Below are 13,650 nucleotides of genomic sequence, written 5' to 3'. Positions count from 1 at the left end.
TTTCCCAACTCGGTATGGCTTGTTGTATTTTTTCTTCCACAAGGAGTCACACTTTTCTAACACACAATTATAGTCTCATTGACTAAAGAGCATTGATTATTTCAAAAGGCTGGTGTTGAGATGTCCTATATTGTGATCAATTACATTTGTAGACTTTAACTTGTTCATAAAGTACGAGGTTGCACCAGACTACTTGATTTAAATGCATTTACTTTATGATTATCAACTCGTCTTGTTATCTTAATATGGATTATCATACAAAAACATTAGGTGTTGCTCCTTTTAAAACTGATCGGGTTAATATTGTCTGACTATTCAGGATGTAAACCGCTCCAGCAGATAAAAACCGAATTCATAGCCTGCAAGAACGTCACTTTGACCAAAACATACTTTTTTTTTTTTTTTCTTTTCGAAAGTTCCTGTGTGGTTTCCGGTGGTGCCCCGAGGACAAATCCTTATCACTCATTAGCTCCACGGTCATTCTAAAAGTTTCATTAAGTGACTCGTCTAGTATTGCTTGCTTTTGCATGGCCTGCAGTAGTTTCTAGGGTTTAGACCCTTAACAAAAAAACAAAACATTGTGAAGATGCAGCATCAGGCCTGACAAGGGCACTCAACTTTCAGTACTCAGCCGATTTAGAAACTTTGTATTTCAGTCAGCTTTTTCTGTATTTTTTTCACTGACAAATGTAGCTTTCCCCACCTTATTGTTGCAGATTTCTTTCACAATTTGTACGTGAGACTTTAAACTGTTCTGTGTCATTGTGTTTAAACATGGTCCAAACTGTGCCAGATCTTTTTTTTTTTGTTTGTTTGTTTATTTTAACTTGAACACAGGTCACTTCTGTTGCAGTCTGGTTCGACGCCGAAAGGTACATTGGCAGAATGTGACGTGAGAAATACACGTGAAGTAAGAAAATTGATTGGACTCTTTCTCAGTCACTCTCTCTCTGGTTTATGTGAAAAGATCATCAGTCTTTCTTTCCCACTGTGTGCAACCTTCACATGGCCTCTTCTTTTGTATCCACCGCTTCATTGTGATCTGTTTCATCTATTTTGAACACTCTGTCCTCTGATAAGTGTCATATTGTTGTCTAAAATGTACAAAATGTATCAAACACTAACTCGGCGTCAGAGGGCAGACACAAAACCAAGGAAAGCTGCTCGAGTCTCATAATTCTTGGGAGGTAAGCTGTTTTCTTGGTCTTGCTTCTGATATTTCAACATTTTTTTTGTTGATTTCCTCATGTAAGAACATATTTTCTTGTTTCCATTGTCAGGTGCTTTCTACGCTCCTCCATACAGGTGAGATATATTTTAAGGTTTTGCGATGCTGCAGTTTGATTTAGATTTAAATCAACTTGACAGACGGAGTTTGGGCAGGCTGATAAAATAAACGCATTGTTGTGAAATGCAGTAGTGAAAATACACTTGAAAGGAAGACTCACATAGTTTTTGAGAGACATTTTGCACAAGGCACAAAATTTGAAATACCAAAAAGGCAAACTATCATAGCAAGATAATCTGCAAAATTTGAAATAAAAACAAATTTTCTTGCTTTTTAATATCAAAAACAAGGTAATGACTACGATATGCTATGCCCTTTCATGATCATGCTGATAGAGATTTGAAATATAACAGATAAATAAATAAATGAATGAAATATATTGCACACAAGAGAACAGTAAAAGCATATAGTAGTCACGATTAAGTATATATTCTTTCTTCTAAATGTGCTTCAATAATAACGACTGTATGATATTTAAATTCCTCTTTGAAATCAAGTCTAATAAGTCACTTTATTCTCTATTATTTATAGCTATAAAATATATATTTTCCTGTCGGGACAGGTTGATGAGAAAACTTGATATGCATGTTTTTCTTGCTTTCTTTTTTTTAATTCATATGTCTTTTTCTCTCTCTCTTTTTTTTTTTGAATGAGAACACCTTTCTGCTTTAATCCTGACTGCTGCACTTTGGTGTGTTTTTCTGTCCATTCACTAATTCCAGTGTGTGGGTGCAGCCTGGTGCGCGAGGCGCCCTGCGCTGCGGGGATTGGACGGCTGCTCCGCGGCCGGGGCCCGTTTGAACGCCGAGCTCCCCTCGCCATTGGTCGGACACGTGTCTGGGGCGTTCCGCTGGGGGCAGCCCGGTTGTGTCCGGGTAAGATGGCGTTGGAAGAGCAGTGCTCGGCACCACCTCGATGGCGGTCCATATCTGTCACACACGTTGAGTTCGCGGAAGGTACGTAAACCGCCACACGCGCGTCGAAGCCGCCGGCTCCTTTGACGATTTCGGGTGTTTTTGTTTTTATTTTTATTTTTGTTTTGCCAGTGAATGAACGCGGCCGTCGGGTGCCCGTGCCAAATTGTGAGCCTCGCTGTAGAACAGCGGGGCTCAGCGGGGAACGTAAACCCGGACTTGCCAAATTGTGAGCCGGCGACGCATGCGCAGCTGATCATGATGTCCACAATGAAGCTAGCTAGCCTGCTAAGCTCTCCTTAACATCGGCTTTGATATTTTCTCTCGGCACTCAGCCGGCGTGTTGCATCTCGTGGGATTCACTCCACGTAACCTCGGCGCCCTTAATGGCTACGTTGAATTCGTGAACGCGGTGGAGGCGGCTTTGTGTGGAGCCAGAACTGTCGGCTAACGCAGCTAGCTCCTTGGCCTGATTGTGATGAGTGTGAAGTGGCACACAAAACCAACCACACGTCTGATTTGAACAACATCAAATATGGAAGCCCGAGAGTCCGACGTGGGCTTGTGGTTACTTCCCCCACGTCACTTTGGCTCGTGTGCCACCCGGTGTGTGGACCCGTCCGGGTCCACTCAGGCTCCCAGGTGTCACTCCCACCGCCCAGAGAGAGAGAGAGAGACTTTCCAGGTGTCTTGTGTGCCAACATGCACGGTGTGTTTCAGACGATCTGACGGGAGAGGTGCTGGCCTACATCAGTCTGCTGCCCGTGTTCATCCTCGTGGGCTTCGTGACACTCATAGTGTTCAAACGGGAGCTGCACACGGTGAGTCCTTGCACGAGCACTCCAGGGAGGAACAGGTGATTTGCTTGCCAGGCTGGGTGATCTGTTGGGGATTGCGTCTGCAGGGGCCGGGGCCTGGAACTGGAGCCCTTGGGCAGGGCAACTCGTGTGTTTTGACCCCCTTTCTGCTTTCTCTCTGTGTGTGTGTGTGAGACAGATTTCCTTCTTCGGTGGGCTCATATTGAACGATGGCGTGAACTGGGTGCTGAAGAACATTCTCAGAGAGCCGCGCCCATGTGCAGGTGAGTGTGTGTGTGTGTGTGTTATTGGCTGGGTTGGGCAACACAAACAAACAGGCTGAGTGTGTTGGAACCATCTGTCCCGGTGTCGGATAGAAAAGTCACTTTTCTATTATAGAATTCTGACCCACCCCCATTAAGTCATGGAAAAGTGACCCGTGTCGCGACAACTTGCATACATTTTAAGAAAACACACGACCGAGCAGTAAAATAAACATGGCTCAATATTCTAATCGCATGGAGGAGTGACCTATGTAAGGTCAAATAATGCACAAAAGCAGTGGCTTATGACATGTAACAAGTCATATTTATATTAAATATTTACATTAGAACATTCTTCTTGGCAAAAGGTCAACATTTACGAGAAAAGTGACTCTTGGGTCACAGTTCTTTGTAGAAAAGTAACCCGGGGGGGGGGGTCAGTCTTCCATGGGTTCAGAATTCTATCCTGTCCGGCTTCATCTGCCAACACGTGAGACTTGTATCCCCGCGCGCTGCAAACTGGGTTAAACATCATCGCCTGAAGGGCTACGTGCAGTGTTGCACTGGCGGCATGTGTGAATAGTGTCTCTAAATAGACATCCACTTCCTGTCGTTGTCAAACAGCCAGTCGCACATTATGTCTTGAGAAAAGAAACGAGCATGTCAGTTACTGCAAAGCTGTGCGTCGTCCGTGTCTTTGCATCTCAACAGTTTTTAAAACCTTTGTGAGTGCGTTGTATATTTTGCGTGTTGTGCTCCACGTGGTTCCACTTGTAAACTTTAGCGTGTCTCGCCAGTTTGGATGCTGCCAAATTTGTTATTGTCGCATCTATTCAGGAATATGCAGGAGAACTATTCACTCTGGCCGTTGTGCAGTGGCAGCGTTTCAGACGCTTCCCTGTTTCCCCCTCCGTTTCCGAGAGCATTTTCGAAAAGTTCCACCTTGGAAGGTGGTTCCATCGGTTCCCATATTCTGTTTTCCCCAGTTATGCATAGAGTTGCAAAATGACTTTGGTGCAACATGTGTAACAGTACATTCATGCTGTGCTATGTATTTCTGATGAGGATTATTCCGTCACAAAGTTTTTGATTATTAATTGGTTGTAATCTGCTTAATTTGTGTCTCTTCTTGGTACAGGGGCTCACACAACCGTGCACAACGAGTATGGGATGCCCTCCAATCATTCCCAACTCATCTGGTTCTTTGTTGTTTACTTCTTTCTTTTCCTATATTTAAGGTGAGTTCTTTCTTTTTTTTTTTGGTTTATTTTTTCTTGATCTTTGGGGAGTTGTAAGCTTGAAAACGTACGGTTAACCTTTAACATCGACAAAGTTATAGCTGCGTTGGGATGTTTTGTGGCTCATTACTGCAAAAATTAAAGGGAGTGGGTTTTTTTTTTTTTTTGTACTTTTATTTCTGATAACTGTGCGACACGAACTCCTGTCGGTTTTTCTTTTTCAGAATGCATCAAACGAACAACGCCCGGTGCGTGGACCTGCTGTGGAGACACATACTGTCCATCATCCTACTGGGCATGGCCTTATCGGTCTCATACAGCAGGTGAGAGCTGGAAAACAAATGGCGTCATTTTCTTCGTCCGGCCCGAAGGAATTTGGTTTCGGCTGTGCCGAAGTACGTCGGGTGCCGCGAATGTGTTGTCCCAGCTCGTTAATGACTATCGGCCATATTCTAATCCTATTTGGCTTGTGACCTCGTGACTGTGCGAGTCCTGCAGTTCGTTAAGGTTGTCGGAGGGGCGTATTTACGTGACGCACCTGAACGCATCACTCGAGAGCTGTCAGCTCCTGCAGTTTAAAGCGGACCAGTGTCACGGCTCCGACAAAAACGTTCTCTTCTATTCCTGAAGCGGTTCAGAGAAATGCATTTCTGAGAACATTGGAAGTGAGAAGTAAGCTGTGCAGTTGAAAATTTAAAACACCGCTTCACAGATGTGTGTATGTGTGTGTCGTGAGGGGGCGTGGCCTGTCGAAAAAGCTTTTTTTTTTTCTGGGCCGCTGGTTGACGGCACAGCCAAACTTTTCTTGTTTGTTTTGTTTTTTTTTACTGGATTGTTTTATTCTTTTTATTTTTACTTCTATTTTTTGTGCTCTTTTTTGCTCTTGTTAGATATTCACATATGTTTACATATTTAAATTTTTTTAATTTCTGCACCTTTTTACCTTGCGCTGTTGTCAGTTTGTGTTTCCCCCTGGGGAGGAATAAAGCTCTACTCTTCTTCTTCTCTTGTTCTTACGGGTTTTTACAGGAGTCTGCAGGCGCCTTTTAATGATCGGATCCCGCCTTCTTTCCATGTGACGTTTACTAATCTTACTTTCGCCTCCTCTGATTTTAAGAGGAGATCTATCTTTGGTTCCAAGGCCTTGGTTTTGTTTTTTTTTGGTTCTTCTTCAACGTGGTTTAAATGCTCTGGCAGTAACGCACCGACTGCACAACGAGGTCGGCCTAAATACACACCTTGACAATCACCAATGAGTCTCAAATGAGGTCCACACTGACCAGCACAGATCTTTAACTCCTGTTTTATTCCACTCGCAGCAGTTCAAAACAGTTAGCCCCCCCCCCAATAACGAGTGATCCTTCTACTTGCAAACGCCTACGCACGAGAGCACTTGAACCAGAAAAAAAGTACAGTCAATATTTTGGCCCGGAGTTACTCGCAGAAATAACTTAAAAGCCAGCGGCTGTGATTTTAAACTAGGAAACGCATCAATCGGCGGCGGTTAAAAATGTGAAGTGGAGGGAAGAACGTGAAAGCATTGTTGTTGTTTTTTTAAAAAGCTGTATGAATGTGTTTTGTCAACCTCAGTATTCAGTGTTTTTGTTTTGATTTTTTTTTTTCTGAGAGGGAGATCTCATTATATTGCTTCCTTCCCGTTTCCCAAGGGTCTACCTGCTGTATCACACCTGGAGCCAGGTTTTCTACGGCGCAGTGGCCGGTAGTACCATCGGCATTATCTGGTTCTTCTTCACACAAGAGGTTCTGACACCTTTATTCCCCAAAATAGCAGCGTGGTGAGTCCCGTCTCTTCCGGGGAAACGTCCGTCCTCTCAAACGATCCACAGTATTGCATCTTCCCGAGCATCAAAATGAACCAAGTACACTATATTGTCCTCATGTCGTGTATCTCATCACACAATCTGCTGCAACATGCTGAGGCTAAAAAGCATAATTCATTTATGGCTTCTGGTTAAAGTGTTGTAGAAAGAAAACACATTGGATTTCACAAAATATTTAATTTTTTTTAAATTTTCATGACTTAAAAGTTGAAATTTAAAATAATTAATACCATTTTGGTGATAAATCTGTGGTGTAATGGTTTGATAAAAAAAAAAAATCATGGATGACATGAATTTTTCCGTTGTCTCATTTTAAAAACGAATAATAATGAGGTAACCCAAGGTCACCTTACAGAGTAAAAAAAAAAGAAGCATAAAAACGGCAAAAAATCACGAGAATCAACAAAACATAAAAGCAATTGAAGTATACAGTGTCCAATTAAAGTGCATAAGCAAATTTCAGCAGGTAGGTTTTTAAATATGGACCTATATGGTCAGTGAATGAGTTTAGGAGTCTTAAATAGGGCAGGTTTTTTTATGCATGAAGTTATAAATAAGATGAAAAAAAGCTGCTGTGATTATTTCAATGTTTTGTTGTTTTGTTTTGTTTGTTTTAAATCATTGCACAGGCCAATATCGGAGTACTTCCTGGTGCGAGACACGAGCCTGATTCCCAACATCCTCTGGTTTGAGTACACAGTGACCAGGTCAGAGGCACGGTAAGTTTCTCTCACTTCCTCTGCAACAACCACACGTTCAAAAACTGGAGCTGAAACGTTTAGGCTTGTTGTTCATTGTTTTGTTTTTTTGTTTCGGAAAAGTTTTGTATTTACACGCCAATGTTTTTGAGAACAACCACCCCAAAAAAAGTTAGTTTCCATGGGAACTGTGCCACGCAGTGCCACTAGGGGGTGCTGTAAGGTTGTTTTTATAATGAAGTCACCCACACATGCTCTATAAACTAGTGCTGTCAAATGATGGAACATTTTTAATCGAATTAATCACGGGGTTGCTGTGGATTAATTTAGGTACATTTTCAAGAATAAAGATTAATTTGGTATCTATGTTAATCCTTTTCATTCTGCATGAACAGACCCAATAACTAAGTGAATATACAGTATATGTATATATACGCACATAGAGTGTTTACCCTCATTAATGTGGTTGTTGCTCCTTCAGCCAGCTTCTAAGACAAACTTAATCTTGTTGACATTGTCCGAGAGGCGATTACTAAAAACAGTTGAGCTTAATGTATTTCATGAAAACACATGAGGTGAGAAAGAAGCTGTGCTGTTGTTTATTTCGTGCAGTCGTGTGCTTTATTTTGCATCTCATAGTTTTTCGGTTTTCGCGTGAGTTTCGGGCTGATTTTATTTTTTTATTATTATTATTATTGAGGTGGGCAGGTTTTATGTTGTTTGGCCACGTTTACAAAAAAAAAAACAACAACCTGATAGTTCTCTCCCCCCCCCCCCCCCCTCCCCTTTCCTTTTCCAGGAACAGACAACGAAAGCTGGGAACAAAACTTCAGTGATCTCCACCAATCTTTTTCTTTTCTTTCTTTTCTTTTCTTGTTTTTTTTTTTTGTGAAACTTGAGTTTAGGACCACAACACATTTACATTCTCGCACTTCGCACACAAAAAACATGCTTCTATTGACAGACGACGACACACTGGAGATGACCAACCAACTTTCGGACTGACTCGCGATTGCGAGGAAGTCGAGGGCAAAAAAAAACAAAACAAAAAAAAGCGTTTACAGGTGGCGACAGAGTGCCTGGACCCGGACCGGCGCCTTACGGCCTGAGCAAGTCCGTCCACACGCCGCTCCTCCTTGTACAGCTTGCCCCCAAAAACGATGCTCTCCAATGCATGCAAGACTGTGCAAGAGGCATACTATTTAATGATAGATTTATATATATATATATATATATATATATATATATATTAACTATAAACGCACGCTGACAGTAACGGTGTAAGAGGCTCAAGGAGCCCAAATAAAAAAATTAATAAATAGATAAATAAATAAATAAATAAAAAAACAAAAGGCGGCTTTGGTCCAAACTAAAATTGGTGGGTGTCATTGCAGCATGTATTTAGTGATTCTTTTTTTAATAAAAAATAAATAAAAATTTAAATAAATAAAAAAAAAGAAAGAAAACAATAGCTGGTGGGATCAGGTGGGAGGGGGTTAGGTTGTGGATTTGTTGGGGCTTATGTGAAATTAACACATTTTTCATTGTTATATAATAGAAAATGAACAATTTCTAAAATTGGTTATGGTGTAATATACATAAAAATTTGCACTTTGTGTAATTTACAAGGAAAAAAGGAAAAAAAAAAAAAAGACTAACACAAGTTAAATGTAAAGATCCCCCCCCCCTCCCTCCCTCTCTCTCTCTCTCTCATATCCGTCTTTTGCTTTGTGTCTCTTGTCAGTCCTGATATATTAAGACTCCAAAGCTGATTTGCAAGCCGTGTAATTTAAATGTACTATTTCGCATCGAGGTTGTGGGGTTTTTTTTGGGTTCATATCCACGTTTGAGGGGCGACGAGACTGAATCACAGTCACAGATTTGTTTTTTGTTTTTTTAATTGTTTGAACACTTTGGACAGAGAAAGTGTCGTCTTAATGCCTCACACACAGTAGCAGCCTGGGAACAGACTTCTGGGAATCACTTTCTTTCTTTTGTAATAAAAAAAAAAAAAAAAAATCAGTTTCTTATCTCGTTCTCTGCACCGAAGCGTTTTTACTTTGCTTTTTATTTAATTTTTTTCTTCCCATGATAACATTCCATATCGTTTAGCGAGAGAAATACAATGACTGCTGAGGGGACACGTTTTCTTTTTTTTGTATAATTTTTTTTTTTGAATTTTTTTATTTTTGGGGTATAAAAGAGAGAGAAAATAAATACAGCCTCAGGTCAGTCGTAGCATGTGATTATGCTTATTTCCTTACAGCCTACGGCAGCTCGCGTTGAAAGCTGTCAAGTCAGGATCTGAAGCTTATTTAATGAAAGAAAAAAAAAAAAATGTAATAACTCATATCATTAGCTCCACAAAGGGAAGTAGTTCTCTTAGAAGTTGATTTTTTTCTTTTCTCCATGTGTAACCTATATCAGGCTGAATAAAAATGTGTTTATGTACAAGTGATGGTTTCAAGTGTCATATTTCCAGATATTGGCGCATTTCATTCAAATTCAGTTTTTGAGCGACAAAATAAGAGTCCAAAATAAGTCCCAATTTTTGAAATAGACATTGATTGTGCTTTCTTTTTTTTTTTTTTAACTACCTAGGTCCTTTGAAAGAGTGGTGAAGGGGCTGAATGGGGAACATTAAGTTAAGATTGTCGCCTCACTATTGTGTATACACGTCAAAATAACAGTAAAAACGGACTATATGCAAAACTCCCAGCAGCAAGATGTTTGTGTCACATGGTTTTTACACGTATCAATGGACTTAGAGACTTAAGATATACATTTATTTGAAAAAAAAAAAAAAAAAAAGTTTGGTCAGGGAGCCTTTATATGTAGGAATGTGAATGGATTTTCTCTCAAAACAAACATTTCAGACTCATCAGTGTCTCCAAATTGAATATTGGTGTAACCTGTCGTCTGTATAGAAACTGGAGATTTACAGCAATTTGATTTATCGACCTCAACCTCAACCATTTCTTTGTGATCCATCAATGCAAGAACAGCGATCCGGCTCCTTGTCTTCCAGATCGAGCTTCTTTCCTCCCCCCCCCCCCCCAAGAAAATCACTCCGGGCCTTTCCTCTCCACTGTTCCCACCGTGCAGAAGAAGCGCGGTGCCCTACATAATCGACCCGTTCTATTTTAAACGACTCACTTTTCAGGTCTTTTCCTCGGGCCGTCCCTCAAAAAAAAAAATTTAAAAAAAAATACCCGTCGGGATCCTCCGCAAGCCTCGACAGAAGAAGCCCAAGAAGGCCCTCGGGCCTGTTTCCTGTTTCCTGTATTCTCTCTGACCTGCGCCGGCTTGGATGGAGCGTTAGGCAGAGGTGAAAGGTCGTCGTCCAAGTCCTTCAAGCACCAGTTTAAAACCAGAGTGTCGACAAATAGACACATAGTCAACGGTCAGTGGATGCAGGACGTTCAAATATTCGAGCTGTGGACTCGTTTCCCAGCACAACACTGGGGGCTATTTAGCGGATTTACCCGATTTCTCAGAAATTAAATCCCGGAATGTACATGTTTCATGAGGGGAACTTTAACTATACTGCTTTTAGTGATTAGAAATATAATCTAAAGGGAAAAAAAGTAACATTTAACTGAATTGAAGTTGTGAAATCAACAAGTTAGTGTCTTTACACAAATATGTCTAAAATGTATGATTATTTTTTTTCCCTCCCCGGAACATGAATAATATAAGTAATGTGAGTCAATCTTTTTAAAGTCACATTTTAAATACTAAAATATCCTTAAACTGTTCCCACAAGATGGATTGTAAAGTTATACAAAGAGACGGTTATTGCTGTTAGTATATTATACGTATTGGTGTTATTATTATATATTAGTGGAAGATTAACTACAAACAATCTATCAAACACTCCAGTTCATACGGGTGATCTAATGATCCTGAGACACTAAAAACACTTAAGTTCATTTTACTTGGATTTTATTTCTCATGTAAAAAAAAAAAAAAAAAAAGTCATTTTAAGCAAAGAACAATCTTGCTTGATCAACCTAAATTATGCAAAAAAAAGTTGCCTTATTTTCTTTAAGTAAATGGAGAAGAATGTAGTTGAAACATGTAATCAATATATAGCTCAATTAAAGTCTTAACAAAAACACAAAACACTACTGTCCTAAAAGTACCTGGAAGAAGTAAAACACATTAGATCCCATCATTCTTCTATGAATTAAGAATAAAGTTTTAGCTCACGTGCAATTGAGAATTTATAATACACATAAAGTTATTCTTGACACTATATATATATATATATATATTGTAAGGACTAATCAGTGTTTATCTTTTCACATGTAATTTAAAATCTGACGTGTGATGGATATAATGTAGTATTTTGTGCAACAACTGTTCTGAAAAGTGCTATATTAATTTAATTTAATTTAATTTAATTTAATTTAATTTAATTTAATTTAATTTAATTATTGAAGAAAATCCAGAAACCCTGCCCCTGCTCTGGGTGTGTGACATTAGTGTGACGAGCTGCAGCTGCTTTAAAGCAGCAGCAGCAGGCAGAAGGACCAGTGAGTGAAACAAGTCAAGAAGTTGTTCTTTTTTGCATGAAAATCTGTTTGGGGTTTTTTTTTCTTCAAAGTGTTCTGAGGAGGTCAGAGAGATTAAGGATTAAACTCTAAATAAAATCTGAAAGATCTGACTTTGAGCAATTAGAAGAAAAAGGATTATTAAAGAGAAAAGACTGCAAGAAACCATTGATGGGCTTAATAACAAGACAGGTAAGACTGATCAGATAGTAATTTTGCAGAGTCTTACTTTATCCATATATATATATATATATAGCACTTGCCAATATTCAAAATCATATTTTCAGACATGGTAACTTTTAATTATTTATTTTATCTTATTTCTAGATTTCGCATCAAGTAAAATGTACTCCCTGCATGGACAGATAATTTCGCGAGTTAAATTAAGCAATCTTCTTTGAAAATTTTGTGTTAAATTTAGTGTTTAGTTGAAAATTCCCTTCTGAGGTTAAATACACTTGACAACAACTAAACAACACGTGTTATATAAGGATATATATGATTCCTGCAATGTGAACACTTAATAAGAATACCTGGATAAAACAACTAACATGTACAGATTAAATCCCACAAAACAATGTAAATATACCAACATAAAGAATTACTGGTATTCGTATTACTTCATCTGTATACATCAGTAAATGTATTATCCAACTATTTGACAACTAGTTAGCTGATATACAAGTGAAATATTATCCAAATAACTACGGTTTTTTAAAGAAAATTAAGTTTTTATTCGATAACATTGGTACCGTTTGTCAATAATTGAATATGCTTTAAATAAAAGTAAATGCCCAAAGGTAAACTTGCTTAAAAAGTAACTAACACTTTGATTAGGTTAAGATAAGATTGCAGTACTTTAGGAACTGCGTTACTTTAACTTGGACAAAGTAAAAATAGTTAAACTGGAGTAAATATTAACTTTTATTTCCACACCAAAAAAAGATTTCCACCCAGAGGATGCACAATGGAGACTGTACCACTAGATGGCGCTCAGCTCACGTCTGCAGGAATGTAACTGCTGCAAACAGCAGAAATCTACTGATACAGTAGAGACTTACTGTAACTCACTGTTGTAACGCCTATGAGCTTGTTTCCATCTCTTTAAAGACACATCTGATCCTTTCTAGAAGTTAAAAAATATCACAAACTGACCGTCTTAGAGGGAAAAATGGGAAATGGTGATATTTTTTTGATTTAATTGAACAAAACTATGTTGTTTGTTTTCACCCTCCCAAACAAAACCTGGTAAGTCGGTTCATGAACATAAGTGATCATATATACAAATTTTAGCATTTCTTCTTGTTTATATCAAACTCTTAAGACACATTTATCCTTTTTTCCCAACTGATTGATGCATTCAATATGAAAATATCACAAAGAGCAAAGCTTTTAGTGTTTTTCATTGCAAATGATCATCTTGATTTCATTGTGGAGACTTTTAAAGCTCGAAATGTATAAACATGCGTGTCGTTTTGGTGAGTAAAGCATTTTAATACACATGATGATGTCGGTTTACACTTACTTCAACGTGACTTGTGCTATTTTTATGAAACCCTTTAAAAAAAAGAAAATATGAACATTTAAATTTCAACATGAGATCATTCTTCAAAAAAAAACCAGAATAGTTCATTATAACCCCGAGCACACTCGTCATGATGTAAAATGTACTTCTTAATCACAAGAGACTGAAATGCATTAAAAAAAAAAAAATTAGGATCCTTCAGGGTTTTTTTTTCCTTTCCAGGATGAATAATTCCATTTTTAAACTGTGTGAGCAGGTTCATTGTGGAGGCTCGTTCTGGAAAATGCTAAAGATTCAGTGATAAATCAGTTCCCGACGATCCGCCACTGGGAACATGTAAACAAAAGTGTTTGTACAGTCTGTGCTACGCCGCTAACAAGGCAGTGTGCAGAAGACGCCTTCGGATTTCTCATATTTCTGGGTTCGGGACAAGAAACGGCGACCGATAACAACCTAATCTTCAGTGTGGCTTCAAAATGTGTTTTAAAGGAAATACTCCAGAGACGGCAGGGAACTGTTTCACATCACTA

At 38.9% G+C, this 13,650-nt stretch overlaps 1 protein-coding gene across 1 annotated transcript; it reads left to right on the top strand.

Moving 5' to 3' along the window:
- The first annotated feature begins 2,162 nt into the window (after positions 1 to 2,162).
- On the top strand, positions 2,163 to 9,462 carry dolpp1 (dolichyldiphosphatase 1). Its single transcript, XM_080509751.1, has 8 exons — positions 2,163 to 2,244; positions 2,923 to 3,023; positions 3,199 to 3,283; positions 4,401 to 4,500; positions 4,725 to 4,823; positions 6,168 to 6,296; positions 6,971 to 7,060; positions 7,839 to 9,462. The coding sequence occupies exons 1-8, from the start codon at positions 2,169 to 2,171 to the stop codon at positions 7,873 to 7,875; spliced, it is 717 nt and encodes a 238-aa protein (XP_080365877.1). The 5' UTR covers positions 2,163 to 2,168; the 3' UTR covers positions 7,876 to 9,462.
- The last annotated feature ends 4,188 nt before the right edge of the window (positions 9,463 to 13,650 follow it).

The sequence above is a fragment of the Blennius ocellaris genome, assembly GCF_963422515.1.
Source record: "Blennius ocellaris genome assembly, chromosome: 15".
Taxonomy (NCBI): Eukaryota; Metazoa; Chordata; class Actinopteri; order Blenniiformes; family Blenniidae; genus Blennius; species Blennius ocellaris.
The sequence above is the reverse complement of the archived record's forward strand: the minus strand, read 5'-3'. Positions and strand labels throughout refer to the sequence as shown.

Excerpts from the sequence above, each read along its gene's own strand:
- dolpp1 (XM_080509751.1), top strand. The coding sequence starts at position 2,169 with ATGGCGTTGGAAGAGCAGTGCTCGGCACCACCTCGATGGCGGTCCATA. Across the intron at positions 3,024-3,198 it reads TCAAACGGGAGCTGCACACG|ATTTCCTTCTTCGGTGGGCT; the intron begins GTGAGTCCTTGC and ends TGTGTGAGACAG. Across the intron at positions 4,824-6,167 it reads TTATCGGTCTCATACAGCAG|GGTCTACCTGCTGTATCACA; the intron begins GTGAGAGCTGGA and ends CCGTTTCCCAAG.